This window comes from Oncorhynchus kisutch, linkage group LG26 (assembly GCF_002021735.2).
Source record: "Oncorhynchus kisutch isolate 150728-3 linkage group LG26, Okis_V2, whole genome shotgun sequence".
NCBI classification, from domain to species: Eukaryota; Metazoa; Chordata; class Actinopteri; order Salmoniformes; family Salmonidae; genus Oncorhynchus; species Oncorhynchus kisutch.
The window spans coordinates 46,182,333-46,199,932 of NC_034199.2; the positions used below are offsets into that span (position 1 = coordinate 46,182,333).

General features: G+C 45.9%; 1 protein-coding gene across 2 annotated transcripts in view; it reads right to left on the reverse strand.

Annotated features, from left to right (window-relative positions):
• Positions 1-17,600, reverse strand: part of ints6 (integrator complex subunit 6) — a 58,434-nt gene that overhangs the window by 20,008 nt on the left and 20,826 nt on the right. For both annotated transcript variants that reach the window (XM_031805617.1, XM_031805618.1), the window contains 5 exons: positions 14,402-14,585; positions 12,265-12,390; positions 10,667-10,809; positions 10,405-10,557; positions 8,415-8,547 (listed from right to left, as the gene is read on the reverse strand). In XM_031805617.1, the coding sequence (XP_031661477.1) occupies positions 8,415-8,547; positions 10,405-10,557; positions 10,667-10,809; positions 12,265-12,390; positions 14,402-14,585 (739 nt within the window). The remainder of the gene's footprint in view (positions 1-8,414; positions 8,548-10,404; positions 10,558-10,666; positions 10,810-12,264; positions 12,391-14,401; positions 14,586-17,600) is intronic.

Here is a 17,600-nt window from a genome sequence, read left to right on the forward strand (position 1 = left end):
TACCTGGTTAAATAAAGGTGTTCTCAACTAGCCTACCTGGTTAAATAAAGGTGTTCTCAAACTGGCCTACCTGGTTAAATAAAGGTGTTCTCAACTGGCCTACCTGGTTAAATAAAGGTGTTCTCAACTAGCCTACCTGGTTAAATAAGGTGTTCTCAGCTGACCTACCTGGTTAAATAAAGGTGTTCTCAACTGGCCTACCTGGTTAAATAAAGGTGTTCTCAACTAGCCTACCTGGTTAAATAAAGGTGTTCTCAACTGGCCTACCTGGTTAAATAAAGGTGTCTCAACTGGCCTACCTGGTTAAATAAAGGTGTTCTCAACTAGCCTACCTGGTTAAATAAAGGTGTTCTCAACTGGCCTACCTGGTTAAATAAAGGTGTTCTCAACTGGCCTACCTGGTTAAATAAAGGTGTTCTCAACTAGCCTACCTGGTTAAATAAAGGTGTTCTCAACTAGGCTACCTGGTTAAATAAAGGTGTTCTCAACTAGGCTACCTGGTTAAATAAAGGTGTTCTCAACTAGCCTACCTGGTTAAATAAAGGTGTTCTCAACTGGCCTACCTGGTTAAATAAAGGTGTTCTCAACTGGCCTACCTGGTTAAATAAAGGTGTTCTCAACTGGCCTACCTGGTTAAATAAAGGTGTTCTCAACTAGCCTACCTGGTTAAATAAAGGTGTTCTCAACTAGGCTACCTGGTTAAATAAAGGTGTTCTCAACTGGCCTACCTGGTTAAATAAAGGTGTTCTCAACTAGCCTACCTGGTTAAATAAAGGTGTTCTCAACTAGCCTACCTGGTTAAATAAAGGTGTTCTCAACTAGCCTACCTGGTTAAATAAAGGTGTTCTCAACTAAACTAGCCTACCTGGTTAAATAAAGGTGTTCTCAACTAGCCTAACCTGGTTTAAAAATAAAGGTGTTCTCAACTGGCCTACCTGGTTAAATAAAGGTGTTCTCAACTGGCCTACCTGGTTAAATAAAGGTGTTCTCAACTAGCCTACCTGGTTAAATAAAGGTGTTCTCAACTAGCCTACCTGGTTAAATAAAGGTGTTCTCAACTGGCCTACCTGGTTTAAATAAAGGTGTTCTCAACTGGCCTACCTGGTTAAATAAAGGTGTTCTCAACTGGCCTACCTGGTTAAATAAAGGTGTCTCAACTTGCCTACCTGGTTAAATAAAGGTGTTCTCAACTGGCCTACCTGGTTAAATAAAGGTGTTCTCAACTGGGCTGTCCCTACCTGGTTAAATAAAGGTGTTCTCAACTAGCCTACCTGGTTAAATAAAGGTGTTCTCAACTAGCCTACCTGGTTAAATAAAGGTGTTCTCAACTAGCCTACCTGGTTAAATAAAGGTGTTCTCAACTAGCCTACCTGGTTAAATAAAGGTTGTTCTCAACTAGCCTACCTGGTTAAATAAAGGTGTTCTCAAACTAGCCTACCTGGTTAAATAAAGGTGTTCTCAACTGGCCTACCTGGTTTAAATAAAGGTGTTCTCAATGGCCTACCTGGTTAAATAAGGTGTTCTCAACTGCCTACCTGGTTAATAAAGGTGTTCTCAACTAGCCTACCTGGTTAAATAAAGGTGTTCTCAACTAGCCTACCTGGTTAAATAAAGGTGTTCTCAACTAGCCTACCTGGTTAAATAAAGGTGTCTCAACTAGCCTACCCTGGTTAAATAAAGGTGTTCTCAAACTAGCCTACCAGGTTAATAAAGGTGTTCTCAACTAGCCTACCAGGTAAATAAAGGTGTTCTCAACTAGCCTACCTGGTTAAATAAAGGTGTTCTCAACTAGCCTACCTGGTTAAATAAAGGTGTTCTCAACTAGCCTACCTGGTTAAATAAAGGTGTTCTCAACTAGCCTACCTGGTTAAATAAAGGTGTTCTCAACTAGCCTACCTGGTTAAATAAAGGTGTTCTCAACTAGCCTACCTGGTTAAATAAAGGTGTTCTCAACTAGCCTACCTGGTTAAATAAAGGTGTTCTCAACTAGCCTACCTGGTTAAATAAAGGTGTTCTCAACTAGCCTACCTGGTTAAATAAAGGTGTTCCAACTAGCCTACCTGGTTAAATAAAGGTGTTCTCAACTGGCCTACCTGGTTAAATAAAGGTGTTCTCAACTAGCCTACCTGGTTAAATAAAGGTGTTCTCAACTGGCCTACCTGGTTAAATAAAGGTGTTCTCAACTGGCCTACCTGGTTAAATAAAGGTGTTCTCAACTGGCCTACCTGGTTAAATAAAGGTGTTCTCAACTGGCCTACCTGGTTAAATAAAGGTGTTCTCAACTAGCCTACCTGGTTAAATAAAGGTGTTCTCAACTGGCCTACCTGGTTAAATAAAGGTGTTCTCAACTGGCCTACCTGGTTAAATAAAGGTGTTCTCAAACTGGCCTACCTGGTTAAATAAAGGTGTTCTCAACTGGCCTACCTGGTTAAATAAAGGTGTTCTCAACTAGCCTACCTGGTTAAATAAAGGTGTTCTCAACTAGCCTACCTGGTTAAATAAAGGTGTTCTCAACTAGCCTACCTGTTTAAATAAAGGTGTTCTCAACTAGCCTACCTGGTTAAATAAAGGTGTTCTCAACTAGCCTACCTGGTTAAATAAAGGTGTTCTCAACTAGCCTACCTGGTTAAATAAAGGTGTTCTCAACTAGCCTACCTGGTTAAATAAAGGTGTTCTCAACTAGCCTACCTGGTTAAATAAAGGTGTTCTCTAACTAGCCTACCTGGTTAAATAAAGGTGTTCTCAACTAGCCTACCTGGTTAAATAAAGGTGTTCTCAACTAGCCTACCTGGTTAAATAAAGGTGTTCTCACTAGCCTACCTGGTTAAATAAAGGTGTTCTCACTAGCCTACCTGGTTAAATAAAGGTGTTCTCAACTAGCCTACCTGGTTAAATAAAGGTGTTCTCAACTAGCCTACCTGGTTAAATAAAGGTGTTCTCAACTAGCCTACCTGGTTAAATAAAGGTGTTCTCAACTAGCCTACCTGGTTAAATAAAGGTGTTCTCAACTAGCCTACCTGGTTAAATAAAGGTGTTCTCAACTAGCATACCTGGTTAAATAAAGGTGTTCTCAACTAGCCTACCTGGTTAAATAAAGGTGTTCTCAACTAGCCTACCTGGTTTAAATAAAGGTGTTCTCAACTAGGCCTACCTGGTTAAATAAAGGTGTTCTCAACTAGCCTACCTGGTTAAATAAAGGTGTTCTCAACTAGCCTACCTGGTTAAATAAAGGTGTTCTCAACTAGCCTACCTGGTTAAATAAAGGTGTTCTCAACTAGCCTACCTGGTTAAATAAAGGTGTTCTCAACTAGCCTACCTGGTTAAATAAAGGTGTTCTCAACAAGCCTACCTGGGTTCAATAAAGGTGTTCTCACTAGCCTATCCTGGTTAAATAAAGGTGTTCTCAACTAGCCTACCTGGTTAAATAAAGGTGTTCTCAACTAGCCTACCTGGTTAAATAAAGGTGTTCTCAACTAGCCTACCTGGTTAATAAAGGTGTTCTCAACTAGCCTACCTGGTTAATAAAGGTGTTTCTCAACTAGCCTACCTGGTTAAATAAGGTGTTCTCAACTAGCCTACCTTGTTAAATAAAGGTGTTCTCAACTAAGCCTACCTGGTTAAATAAAGGTGTTCTCAAACATAGCCTACCTGGTTAAATAAAGGTGTTCTCAACTAGCCTACCTGGTTAAATAAGGTGTTCTCAACTAGCTACCTGGGTTCAATGAAGGTGTTTCTCAAACTAGGCCTACCTGGTTAAATAAAGGTGTTCTCAACTAGCCTACCTGGTTAAATAAAGGTGTTCTCACTAGGCTGGCCTACCTGGTTAAATAAAGGTGTTCTCAACTGGCCTAGCCTACCTGGTTAAATAAAGGTGTTCTCAACTAGCCTACCTGGTTAAATAAAGGTGTTCTCAACTAGCCTACCTGGTTAAATAAAGGTGTTCTCAACTGGCCTACCTGGTTAAATAAAGGTGTTCTCAACTGGCCTACCTGGTTAAATAAAGGTGTTCTCAACTGGCCTACCTGGTTAAATAAAGGTGTTCTCAACTAGCCTACCTGGTTAAATAAAGGTGTTCTCAACTAGCCTACCTGGTTAAATAAAGGTGTTCTCAACTAGCCTACCTGGTTAAATAAAGGTGTTCTCAACTAGCCTACCTGGTTAAATAAAGGTGTTCTCAACTAGCTACCTGGTTAAATAAAGGTGTTCTCAACTAGCCTACCTGGTTAAATAAGGTGTTCTCAACTAGCCTACCTGGTTAAATAAAGGTGTTCTCAAACTGGCCTACCTGGTTAAATAAAGGTGTTCTCACTAGCCTACCTGGTTAAATAAAGGTGTTCTCAACTGGCCTACCTGGTTAAATAAAGGTGTTCTCAACTAGCCTACCTGGTTAAATAAAGGTGTTCTCAACTAGCCTACCTGGTTAAATAAAGGTGTTCTCAACTAGCCTACCTGGTTAAATAAAGGTGTTCTCAACTAGCCTACCTGGTTAAATAAAGGTGTTCTCAACTAGCCTACCTGGTTAAATAAAGGTGTTCTCAACTAGCCTACCTGGTTAAATAAAGGTGTTCTCAACTAGCCTACCTGGTTAAATAAAGGTGTTCTCAACTAGCCTACCTGGTTAAATAAAGGTGTTCTCAACTAGCCTACCTGGTTAAATAAAGGTGTTCTCAACTAGCCTACCTGGTTAAATAAAGGTGTTCTCAACTAGCCTACCTGGTTAAATAAAGGTGTTCTCAACTAGCCTACCTGGTTAAATAAAGGTGTTCTCAACTAGCCTACCTGGTTAAATAAAGGTGTTCTCAACTAGCCTACCTGGTTAAATAAAGGTGTTCTCAACTAGCCTACCTGGTTAAATAAAGGTGTTCTCAACTAGCCTACCTGGTTAAATAAAGGTGTTCTCAACTAGGCCTACCTGGTTAAATAAAGGTGTTCTCAACTGGCCTACCTGGTTAAATAAAGGTGTTCTCAACTGGCCTACCTGGTTAAATAAAGGTGTTCTCAACTGGCCTACCTGGTTAAATAAAGGTGTTCTCAACTGGCCTACCTGGTTAAATAAAGGGTGTTCTCAACTAGCCTACCTGGTTAAATAAAGGTGTTCTCAACTAGCCTACCTGGTTTAAATAAAGGTGTTCTCAACTAGCCTACCTGGTTAAATAAAGGTGTTCTCAACTAGCCTACCTGGTTAAATAAAGGTGTTCTCAACTAGCCTACCTGGTTAAATAAAGGTGTTCTCACACTAGCCTACCTGGTTAAATAAAGGTGTTCTCAACTAGCCTACCTGGTTAAATAAAGGTGTTCTCAACTGGCCTACCTGGTTAAATAAAGGTGTTCTCAACTAGCCTACCTGGTTAAATAAAGGTGTTCTCAACTAGCCTACCTGGTTAAATAAAGGTGTTCTCAACTGGCCTACCTGGTTAAATAAAGGTGTTCTCAACTAGCCTACCTGGTTAAATAAAGGTGTTCTCAACTAGCCTACCTGGTTAAATAAGGTGTTCTCAACTAGCCTACCTGGTTAAATAAAGGTGTTCTCAACTAGCCTACCTGGTTAAATAAAGGTGTTCTCAACTAGCCTACCTGGTTAAATAAAGGTGTTCTCAACTAGCCTACCTGGTTAAATAAAGGTGTTCTCAACTAGCCTACCTGGTTAAATAAAGGTGTTCTCAACTAGCCTACCTGGTTAAATAAAGGTGTTCTCAACTAGCCTACCTGGTTTAAATAAAGGTGTTCTCAACTAGCCTACCTGGTTAAATAAAGGTGTTCTCAACTAGCCTACCTGGTTAAATAAAGGTGTTCTCAACTGGCCTACCTGGTTAAATAAAGGTGTTCTCAACTAGCCTACCTGGTTAAATAAAGGTGTTCTCAACTAGCCTACCTGGTTAAATAAGGTGTTCTCAACTAGCCTACCTGGTTAAATAAAGGTGTTCTCAACTAGCCTACCTGGTTAAATAAAGATGTTCTCAACTAGCCTACCTGGTTAAATAAAGGTGTTCTCAACTGACCTACCTGGTTAAATAAAGGTGTTCTCAACTAGCCTACCTGGTTAAATAAAGGTGTTCTCAACTAGCCTACCTGGTTAAATAAAGGTGTTCTCAACTAGCCTACCTGGTTAAATAAAGGTGTTCTCCAACTAGCCTACCTGGTTAAATAAAGGTGTTCTCAACTTGCCTACCTGGTTAAATAAAGGTGTTCTCAACTGGCCTACCTGGTTAAATAAAGGTGTTCTCAACTAGCCTACCTGGTTAAATAAAGGTGTTCTCAACTGGCCTACCTGGTTAAATAAAGGTGTTCTCAACTAGCCTACCTGGTTAAATAAAGGTGTTCTCAACTTGCCTACCTGGTTAAATAAAGGTGTTCTCAACTGGCCTACCTGGTTAAATAAAGGTGTTCTCAACTTGCCTACCTGGTTAAATAAAGGTGTTCTCAACTAGCCTACCTGGTTAAATAAAGGTGTTCTCAACTGGCCTACCTGGTTAAATAAAGGTGTTCTCAACTAGCCTACCTGGTTAAATAAAGGTGTTCTCAACTGACCTACCTGGTTAAATAAAGGTGTTCTCAACTAGCCTACCTGGTTAAATAAAGGTGTTCTCAACTAGCCTACCTGGTTAAATAAAGGTGTTCTCAACTAGCCTAAAGGTGAAATAAAAGGTGAAATAAATATATAAATAAAAGTGTGTCTTCACAAAATGAATTTCCATGTAAATGGACAATAAAGTATATTGTATCATAACCACTACTGCCCTCTGCTGGCTTGGTGAGGCAACGTGGTGCACTACATTAGGGCTCATGAGGACAGGGATGCCTTTTCTAGACACAAGGACAGGGCCCAGTTTCCCTGAACCATCTAAAAGGCTAAGTTCATTGTGAGAACCTTCAAAGTAGCGTTGTTAAATCTCTGAGCTGTTACCCAAAACTATTGTTAATAAAGTTGCACTTGAAAAACAACTCGTTATTTACTGATTGCCTCAGACCACTCGGAGAACAGCGATGTTGTTGTTTTTTGCCCTTACGCATCACTTTATATGAATGAGTTCTCTAAAAACGGCCTAAAGATGTTTATCGGTCTCTCTGTGACCATCGATAACTTCAGAACGTCTCTGTGACCATCGCTAACTTCAGAACGTCTCTGTGACCATCGCTAACTTCAGAATGTCTCTGTGACCATCGCTAACTTCAGAACGTCTCTGTGACCATCGCTAACTTCGGAACGTCTCTGTGACCATCGATAACTTCAGAACGTCTCCATCCCTGTTCTTGGAGATAACCTACAGGGGGGTGTATCTCCAAGAACAGGGATGGAGTGAAAACCTACAGGGGGGTGTATCTCCAAGAACAGGGATGGAGTGAAAACCTACAGGGGGGTGTTTCACTCCATCCCTGTTCTTAGAGATACACCCCCCTGTAGGTTTTCACTCCATCCCTGTTCTTGGAGATACACCCCCCTGTAGGTTTTCACTCCATCCCTGTTCTTGGAGATACACCCCCCTGTAGGTTTTCACTCCAACCCACAGTTGTAATTAACCTGATCCGTCTTTATCAACCAGATATGTATTAGAATCAGGCGCTGTAGATTAGGGTTGGAGTGAAAAACCTACAAGACAGCATCTCTCCGGGAAGAGCATTGGGAGAACTGTTCTCTAAAGAATTTGGATGGGTCATACCAAGTAGATCAGAGGCAGCAGAACCGCATAGTTAGAGCATTAGGACGAGGCCCAGGGCTTACCCAGTAGAGGCAGTACAACAGGGTAGTTAGAGCATTAGGACGAGGCCCAGCCCAGGGCTTACCCAGTAGAGGCAGTACAACAGGGTAGTTAGAGCATTAGGACAAGGCCCAGCCCAGGGCTTACCCAGTAGAGGCAGTACAACAGGGTAGTTAGAGCATTAGGACGAGGCCCAGGGCTTACCAAGTAGAGGCAGTACAACAGGGTAGTTAGAGCATTAGGACGAGGCCCAGGGCTTACCCAGTAGAGGCAGTACAACAGGGTAGTTAGAGCATTAGGACGAGGCCCAGGGCTTACCCAGTAGAGGCAGTACAACAGGGTAGTTAGAGCATTAGGACGAGGCCCAGGGCTTACCAAGTAGAGGCAGTACAACAGGGTAGTTAGAGCATTATGACGAGGCCCAGGGCTTACCCAGTAGAGGCAGTACAACAGGGTAGTTAAAGCATTAGGATGAGGCCCAGGGCTTACCCAGTAGAGGCAGTACAACAGGGTCGTTAGAGCATTAGGACAAGGCCCAGGGCTTACCCAGTAGAGGCAGTACAACAGGGTAGTTAGAGCATTAGGACGAGGCCCAGGGCTTACCCAGTAGAGGCAGTACAACAGGGTAGTTAGAGCATTAGGACAAGGCCCAGGGCTTACCCAGTAGAGGCAGTACAACAGGGTAGTTAGAGCATTAGGACGAGGCCCAGGGCTTACCCAGTAGAGGCAGTACAACAGGGTAGTTGTAGGGCATGACGAAGAGGTTGACACAGTTGAGAGCCGTGCTGGCCTTCAGGTAGCCAAAGGGCTGGCCCAGGTCACTGTACTTGGCACTGTTACTTACAAACACCTAGAGGATGAGGGAGGGAGAGGGGAACTGAGTGAGAGCACAAACAAGCCCACCTTGTATTGTATTGGTGTTGTGTATGGCGTGTCTTGTGTAGTACTGTGTTATGTTGTGTAGTACTGGGTGTGTAGTGTAGTGCAGTACTGGGTGTGTAGTTTAGTGTAGTGCAGTACTGGGTGTGTAGTTTAGTGTAGTACTGTGTTATGCTGTGTAGTACTGGGTGTGTAGTTTAGTGTAGTACTGGGTGTGTAGGGTAGTACTGTGTTACGTTGTGTAGTACAGGGTGTGTAGTGTAGTAATGTGTTACATTGTGTAGTACCGGGTGTGTAGTGTAGTACCGGGTGTGTAGTGTAGTACTGTGTGTAGTACTGGTTGTGTAGTGTAGTACTGTGTGTAGTACCGGGTGTGTAGTGTAGTACCGGGTGTGTAGTGTAGTACTGTGTGTAGTACTGGGTGTGTAGTGTAGTACTGTGTGTAGTACCGGGTGTGTAGTGTAGTACTGTGTGTGTAGTGTAGTACTGGGTGTGTAGTGTAGTACTGTGTGTGTAGTGTAGTACTGGGTGTAGTGTAGTACTGGGTGTGTAGTGTAGTACTGGGTGTGTAGTGTAGTACCGGGTGTGTAGTGTAGTACTGGGTGTGTAGTACTGGGTGTGTAGTGTAGTACTGGGTGTGTAGTACCGGGTGTGTAGTGTAGTACTGGGTGTGTAGTACCAGGTGTTTAGTGTAGTACTGGGTGTGTAGTGTAGTACTGGGTGTGTAGTGTAGTACTGGGTGTGTAGTGTAGTACTGGGTGTAGTGTAGTAGTGGGTGTGTAGTGTAGTATTGTGTGTAGTACTGGGTGTGTAGTGTAGTACTGTGTGTAGTACTGGGTGTTTAGTGTAGTACTGTGTGTAGTACTGGGTGTGTAGTGTAGTACCGGGTGTGTAGTGTAGTACTGTGTGTAGTCCTGGGTCTGTAGTGTAGTATTGTGTGTAGTGTAGTACCGGGTGTGTAGTGTAGTGTGTAGTGTAGTACTGTGTGTAGTACTGGGTGTGTAGTGTAGTACTGGGTGTGTAGTGTAGTACTGTGTGTAGTACTGGGTGTGTAATGTAGTACTGTGTATAGTAATGGGTGTGTCGTGTAGTATTGTGTATAGTACTGGGTGTGTGTAGTGTAGTACTCTGTGTAGTACTGGGTGTGTAGTGTAGTACTGTGTGTAGTATTGCGTGTAGTGTAGTATTGTGTGTAGTACTGGGTGTGTAGTGTAGTACTGTGTGTAGTTCGGTGTGTAGTCCTGGGTGTAGTACCGGGTGTGTAGTGTAGTACTGGGTGTAGTGTAGTACTGGGTGTGTAGTGTAGTACTGGGTGTAGTACCGGGTGTAGTACTGTGTGTGTAGTGTAGTACTGTGTGTAGTACCGGGTGTAGTACTGGGCGTGTAGTGTACTACTGTGTGTCGTACTGGGTGTGTAGTGTAGTACTGGGTGTGTAGTGTAGTACTGTGTGTAGTACTGAGTGTGTAGTGTAGTCCTGTGTGTAGTACTGGGTGTATAGTGTAGTACTGTGTGTAGTACTGGGCGTGTAGTGTAGTACTGTGTGTAGTACTGGGTGTGTAGTGTAGTACTGTGTGTAGTACTGTGTGTGTAGTGTAGTACTGTGTGTAGTACTGGGTGTGTAGTACTGTGTGTAGTACTGGGCGTGTAGTGTAGTACTGTGTGTAGTACTGGGTGTGTAGTGTAGTACTGTGTGTAGTACTGGGTGTGTAGTGTAGTACTGGGTGTGTAGTGTAGTCCTGGGTGTAGTACCGGGTGTGTAGTGTAGTACTGGGTGTGTAGTGTAGTCCTGGGTGTAGTACCGGGTGTGTAGTGTATCATGTTGCTTACCTGCCAGCAGGAATGAGGGGACTTCCTCTCCAGGATGTACTGTGTGAGAGGTGAAGCCTCCAGCTCGTACTTGTCGAAGGGAACCTTGTCAATCACCATGGGCTCTGAGTCCAGACAGGAGAAACGCACGTGGGGGTGGGCCGAGCGAGGGGGCTGGGAGAGAGAGAGAGAGAGGGGGGGGGGGGGACAGGAACATCAGAGATAAAACACACCAGCATGCACAGACACGAGCCACGCGTGTCAGACAGAGACACTCTCTTACCAGGGTGGGGGAGTTTGTGTCGGGCCAGAAGCCTTCAGGAATGGGCCAGTGTCCGATGGGCACACCAGTTTTGGGGTTGGGTCGTACGTAGATCAGCTTGTGGCAGCAGTGCCACGACTGGGGGCCGGGCTTCAGGGTCTCATCTGGACAGACAAAATAAAGTGTGAAAAAGAGGGAGGGGCTAGAGGAAGGGGGGTGGGGGCACATCCGGCCCACCGGGCACTTCAACCCAGCCCGCAAGACATTTACAAAAAAAAATATATATATATATAGTTATAGTCTGGTCCCATCGCTGCAACTCCCGCACGCACTCGGGAGAGGTGACGGTCGAGAACCGCGCGTCCTACGAAACACGACCCAGCCGACTGCTTCTTGACACACGGCTCGCTTAACCCGGAAGCCAGCCGCACCCATGTGTCTGAAGAAAGACAGCACACCTGGTGACCGTATCAGCGTGCACTGCGCCAGGCCCGTCACAGGGAGGGAGTAGATGCCAGGGGACCGTATAGAGGCCAGGGGACCGTGTGTAGGGAGGCAGTAGATGCCAGGGAACTGTGTGTAGGGAGGCAGTAGAGGCCAGGGGACCGTGTGTAGGGAAACAGTAGAGGCCAGGGGACCGTGTGTAGGGAAACAGTAGAGGCCAGGGGACCGTGTGTAGGGAGGCAGTAGAGGCCAGGGGACCGTGTGTAGGGAGGCAGTAGAGACCAGGGGACCGTGTGTAGGGAGGCAGTAGAGGCCAGGGGACTGTGTGTAGGGAGGCAGTAGAAGCCAGGGGACCGTGTGTAGGGAGGCAGTAGAGGCCAGGGGACCGTGTGGAGGGAGGCAGTAGAGACCAGGGGACCGTGTGTAGGGAGGCAGTAGAGGCCAGGGGACTGTGTGTAGGGAGGCAGTAGAAGCCAGGGGACCGTGTGTAGGGAGGCAGTAGAGGCCAGGGGACCGTGTGTAGGGAGGCAGTAAAGGCCAGGGGACAGTGTGTAGGGAGGCAGTAGAGGCCAGGGGACTGTGTGTAGGGAGGCAGTAGAAGCCAGGGGACCGTGTGTAGGGAGGCAGTAGAGGCCAGGGGACCGTGTGGAGGGAGGCAGTAGAGACCAGGGGACCGTGTGTAGGGAGGCAGTAGAGGCCAGGGGACTGTGTGTAGGGAGGCAGTAGAAGCCAGGGGACCGTGTGTAGGGAGGCAGTAGAGGCCAGGGGACCGTGTGTAGGGAGGCAGTAAAGGCCAGGGGACAGTGTGTAGGGAGGCAGTAGAGGCCAGGGGACTGTGTGTAGGGAGGCAGTAGATGCCAAGGGACCGTGTGTAGGGAGGCAGTAGATGCCAGGGGACCGTGTGTAGGGAGGCAGTAGAGGCCAGGGGACTGTGTGTAGGGAGGCAGTAGAAGCCAGGGGACCGTGTGTATGGAGGCAGTAAAGGCCAGGGGACCGTGTGTAGGGAGGCAGTAGAGGCCAGGGGACCGTGTGTAGGGAGGCAGTAGATGCCAGGGGACAGTGTGTATGGGGGCAGTAGAGGCCAGGGGACTGTGTGTAGGGAGGCAGTAGAGGCCAGGGGACCTTGTGTAGGGAGGCAGTAGAGGCTAGGGGAACATTAAAGGACAGTCTCTCACCCTCTCCAGGAGGGGGGTCCGGGCCCGTCTTCTCAAAGTTGATGACCACTCCACTCTGGATCTTCTGCAGTAGAGACTCCAGACACTGATTCAACATGCGCTGGGAGAACACACTGTAGGAGCGACCTAGGAGACACACACTCTGGCATTAGACCACACTCACCCACTGTTCACCAAGACACACAAACACACACCCCTCAATAGCCAGAGCCATTTTGTGTAGTCTCTAATCAGCAGTAATGGGTAGTATGTAGAGTCCCAGTGGTAGCAGTATGTAGAGTCCCAGTAGCAGCAGCATGTAGAGTCCCAGTAGCAGCATCAGTATGTAGAGTCCCAGTGGTAGCAGTATGTAGAGTCCCAGTGGTAGCATCAGTATGTAGAGTCCCAGTAGTAGCATCAGTATGTAGAGTCCCAGTAGTAGCATCAGTATGTAGAGTCCCAGTAGCAGCATCAGTATGTAGAGTCCCAATAGCAGCAGAATGTAGAGTCTCAGTAGCAGCAGCATGTAGAGTCCCAGTGGTAGCAGCATGTAGAGTCCCAGTAGTAGCAGTATGTAGAGTCCCAGTAGTAGCATCAGTATGTAGAATCCCAGTGGTAGCATCAGTATGTAGAGTCCCAGTAATAGCATCAGTATGTAGAGTCCCAGTAATAGCATCAGTATGTAGAGTCCCAGTAGTAGCATCAGTATGTAGAGTCCCAGTAGTAGCATCAGTATGTAGAGTCCCAGTAGTAGCATCAGTATGGTAGCATCAGTATGTAGAGTCCCAGTAATAGCATCAGTATGTAGAGTCCCAGTAATAGCATCAGTATGTAGAGTCCCAGTAGTAGCATCAGTATGTAGAGTCCCAGTAGTAGCATCAGTATGTAGAGTCCCAGTAGTAGCATCAGTATGTAGAGTCCCAGTAGTAGCATCAGTATGTAGAGTCCCAGTAGTAGCATCAGTATGTAGAGTCCCAGTAGTAGCATCAGTATGTAGAGTCCCAGTAGTAGCATCAGTATGTAGAGTCCCAGTAGTAGCATCAGTATGTAGAGTCCCAGTAGTAGCATCAGTATGTAGAGTCCCAGTAGTAGCAGTATGTAGAGTCCCAGTAGTAGCAGCATGTAGAGTCCCAGTAGTAGCAGCAGTATGTAGAGTCCCAGTAGTAGCAGCAGTATGTAGAGTCCCAGTAGTAGTGGTATGTAGAGTCCCAGTGGTAGTCCCAGTAGCAGCAGTTGAAGCCATTGCCCATCTGACCCATGTGGGCAGCACGGGCAGCTAGCCCGTGCTGCACGGGCAGCTAGCTACGCCCCGGCGTTCTCTAGACGGGCAGCTAGCTACGCCCCGGCGTTCTCTAGACGGGCAGCTAGCTACACCCCGGCGTTCTCTAGACAGGCAGCTAGCTACGCCCCGGCGTTCTCTAGACAGGTAGCTAGCTACGCCCCGGCGTTCTCTAGACAGGCAGCTAGCTACGCCCCGGCGTTCTCTAGACAGGCAGCTAGCTACGCCCCGGCGTTCTCTAGACAGGCAGCTAGCTACGCCCCGGCGTTCTCTAGACAGGCAGCTAGCTACGCCCCGGCGTTCTCTAGACAGGCAGCTAGCTACGCCCCGGCGTTCTCTAGACAGGCAGCTAGCTACGCCCCGGCGTTCTCTAGACAGGCAGATAGCTACGCCCCGGCGTTCTCTAGACAGGCAGATAGCTACGCCCCGGCGTTCTCTAGACAGGCAGATAGCTACGCCCCGGCGTTCTCTAGACAGGCAGATAGCTACGCCCCGGCGTTCTCTAGACAGGCAGATAGCTACGCCCCGGCGTTCTCTAGACAGGCAGCTAGCTACGCCCCGGCGTTCTCCAGGCAGCTAGCTACGCCCCGGCGTTCTCCAGGCAGCTAGCTACGCCCCGGCGTTCTCCAGGCAGCTAGCTACGCCCCGGCGTTCTCCAGGCAGCTACACCTGACGTGCTCAGCTCCTTAGCTACTTATTGTTGTATATTGATAAGGCATTATTGAGGAAAGAGCTCGCAAGTAAGCATTTCAAAGTGCCGTTTACACCCGCTGTATCGTGTGCATGTGACAAATAAACTTTGATTTGACATACACTACTGTCATATGGCCTTGCATAGACACTGCGGCAGTTACATACTACACACGAACAGCGCCTCACCTCCGGTGACCTCGCACATGGGGGTGATGGCCGAGTCATCGGGGGGGACCCCTCCCAGTGGTTCAGGCTCTACAGTGGCGTGTCCAGGGATCCTCAGCACCAGGGAGAACAAGCGTTGGTCCCAGCGGAACGGCTCCTTGGTCAGCTCACTGCCCGGCAGAGGAGTGGTCAGGGGAAGGTGGAGCTGGAGGAGGAGGGAGAAACCATTTGAATTACACAAGAAGACTTTTTGAGAGTGAGAGACGTTTATAGCATGCAAACCTCACCGGACACTTGGTATGACAAATACATTTTACACATACCTGTACATGTTATAAAAATTATTTTACACATACCTGTACATGTTATTAAAATTATTTTACTCACAGCGCTGACTCACGTCAGCAAAGCCAAGCTCTAAAATAGAACTTGGTCCTACTTGACACACCTTTCCCCATCTACTAGTTTTCAGGAGCATACAACCCCACGTGGGTATTTGACAGATGAACGAGGGGAGATTATTCATATATATAACTAACTAACTAACTAACTCAGAGAACATCATTTGAAGTCATAAGAATTTAACATTTTAATTACCATTTTAAAAGTCATGTTCACCCATCCTTGACTTTTCCTAAATAAGTCTATACAACACACTGTCGTTGTTAGAATTTCGATATCGCAGACAGAGATTGTGTTATAAGCAGTTCTAGGAGGACGTGTCACCCCCCACCCTTTCTTCACCAGTTAGCTGCCATAGAAACTACACCTAAACGACAGTATATCAAAACTAATTTCACACCCAGGCCTATAATGAAACAGATGCATCCTAAAGACAATAGTCAGACGGGTGACAATATTATCAACTGCTTTGTGATGAGACTGCATGGAACGGAACTTACCAACAACAAGAAACTACTTTTTCCAAAATGGTCCGTCGTGCAGGTAAGACGTTTTGATTTCAGAAAGAGCAGGTTCTAAAAAAAAAAGTTTCTAAAACACAGACCTGCCTTAACGGAATAATTCATTTCTTTGGGGTCTTAAGATTTGAATTGTGGTGTTTTTCGTGTTTTTTTCCCGTCTCTACATATAACCTACTGTAACAGACTAATACAAAACTTTTTTTGGTTGGTTCATCTTCTAAAAGAAATGGTAGGCCTACCTAAAACCTTCATTAACACAACCCAATTTATTATTATTTTTTTGCAATAGTAACATATGAAATGTATTTATTAGACTGTTAGAATGCATTGGCTCAGAACGGATTGCTAGATATCCAGCTTTTGCAGGTGTTTAACTTATTTGTATTGCTTTTAATCTTTTTAATGAATTTATCTTATTAACACTTTGTTCTAGCTAGCTATTTGTGTAGGTAGCTATCAAGTAAAGGCAATGATAGTCATTGATAGCTACCTACACAAATAGTACAAATAGTCAGAGTAGAAGAAACAACAATCCGGGTATGAATCCAAATTCTACAAAAATTTGGCAAACAATTTTTTAGGTACAATAAATAACCCAATGTTCATCTCCCAGGTCAAATTATGTAGCAATAGCAAAGCTAGAGAAATGGCCATGAATGTTTGTGTGTTTAACAGCCCCGTAAGTTAATAGTTGCTTTTAATATTTTATCCTGTAATGTCATGATCGCGTGTGTATGGAAGAAAAATTAAATAAAATAAAAAAATCAACATGTGCGTGATGGTAGACGCAATCGTGGCAAGTGTCGTCAGCATGTCACACTACTTTATGTCGTGCAACAACGCGCGTCACCGAGGGCGCTACACTGCCAGCGCCACCGAGGGCGCTACACTGCCAGCGCCACAGAGGGCGCTACACTGCCAGCGCCACAGAGGGCGCAACGCTGCCAGCACCACCGAGGGTAGGCCCTGGCTTGACGTTTTGATACCAGTGTAAATTTCTCTCGAACAAGGTGACTTTTATCACTATATTTGCCTGTATTTGAACCCCAAAAGAAAGCTGCTAAAGTGCCTCATTAGTGTTATCACCCAGGACTAAAAAATACGTGTCTCAAACGTCACGTCACTCACCAGGGCCATGGATATAAACACATGCTCCTGGAAGCTGGAAGTTAAACATGTTGACTGATGCCATGGAGGAGGCTACTAGGGGAGCTGCTATGGAAGTGAAAACTGCAGCTAAGGCAACACTGGTCCACAACTGCCTTGTCTGTCGGGTGAGTAGTATTGGCTGGTACTGTTCTTCCCCAGGAGGCTATTATTCTGGCCTGTGTGGTACAGTCTTTCATATGTGTAGTAAGTTTGTTGCATTCTTTAGTTTATCAGTGGTGTCAAATTTGAATTCAATCTAAGCCACAGATTGTTACCTTCCTCCATTTCGATTTAAACCTTTATATTACGCAAACCCGAAGACATTCAAGCAGCTCTTTAAGAGCTAGTATCCCAGGTCTCCAATGATCCCAGTATGTGCAGAGTGAAGTGACCACAGTCTAAAATGTTCCCAGTACTGGTTGATGGATGTGCTGGCCTAAGTGACCACACAGTCTAAAATGTTCCCAGTACTGGTTGATGGATGTGCTGGCCTAAGTGACCACACAGTATAAAATGTTCCCAGTACTGGTTGATGGATGTGCTGGCCTAAGTGACCACACAGTATAAAATGTTCCCAGTACTGGTTGATGGATGTGCTGGCCTAAGTGACCACACAGTATAAAATGGTCCCAGTACTGGTTGATGGATGTGCTGGCCTAAGTGACCACACAGTCTCCAATGGTCCCAGTACAGGTTGATGTACAAGCCTAAGTGACCACAGAGTCTAAAATGGTCCCAGTACGGGTTGATGTACAGGCCTAAGTGACCACACAGTGTCCAATGGTCCCAGTACTGGTTGATGTGCTGGCCTAAGTGACCACACAGTATAAAATGTTCCCAGTACTGGTTGATGGATGTGCTGGCCTAAGTGACCACACAGTCTCCAATGGTCCCAGTACAGGTTGATGTACAAGCCTAAGTGACCACAGAGTCTAAAATGGTCCCAGTACGGGTTGATGTACAGGCCTAAGTGACCACACAGTGTCCAATGGTCCCAGTACTGGTTGATGTGCTGGCCTAAGTGACCACAGAGTCTAAAATGGTCCCAGTACTGGTTGATGGATGTGCTGGCCTAAGTGACCACACAGTCTAAAATGGTCCCAGTACGGGTTGATGTACAGGCCTAAGTGACCACACAGTCTAAAATG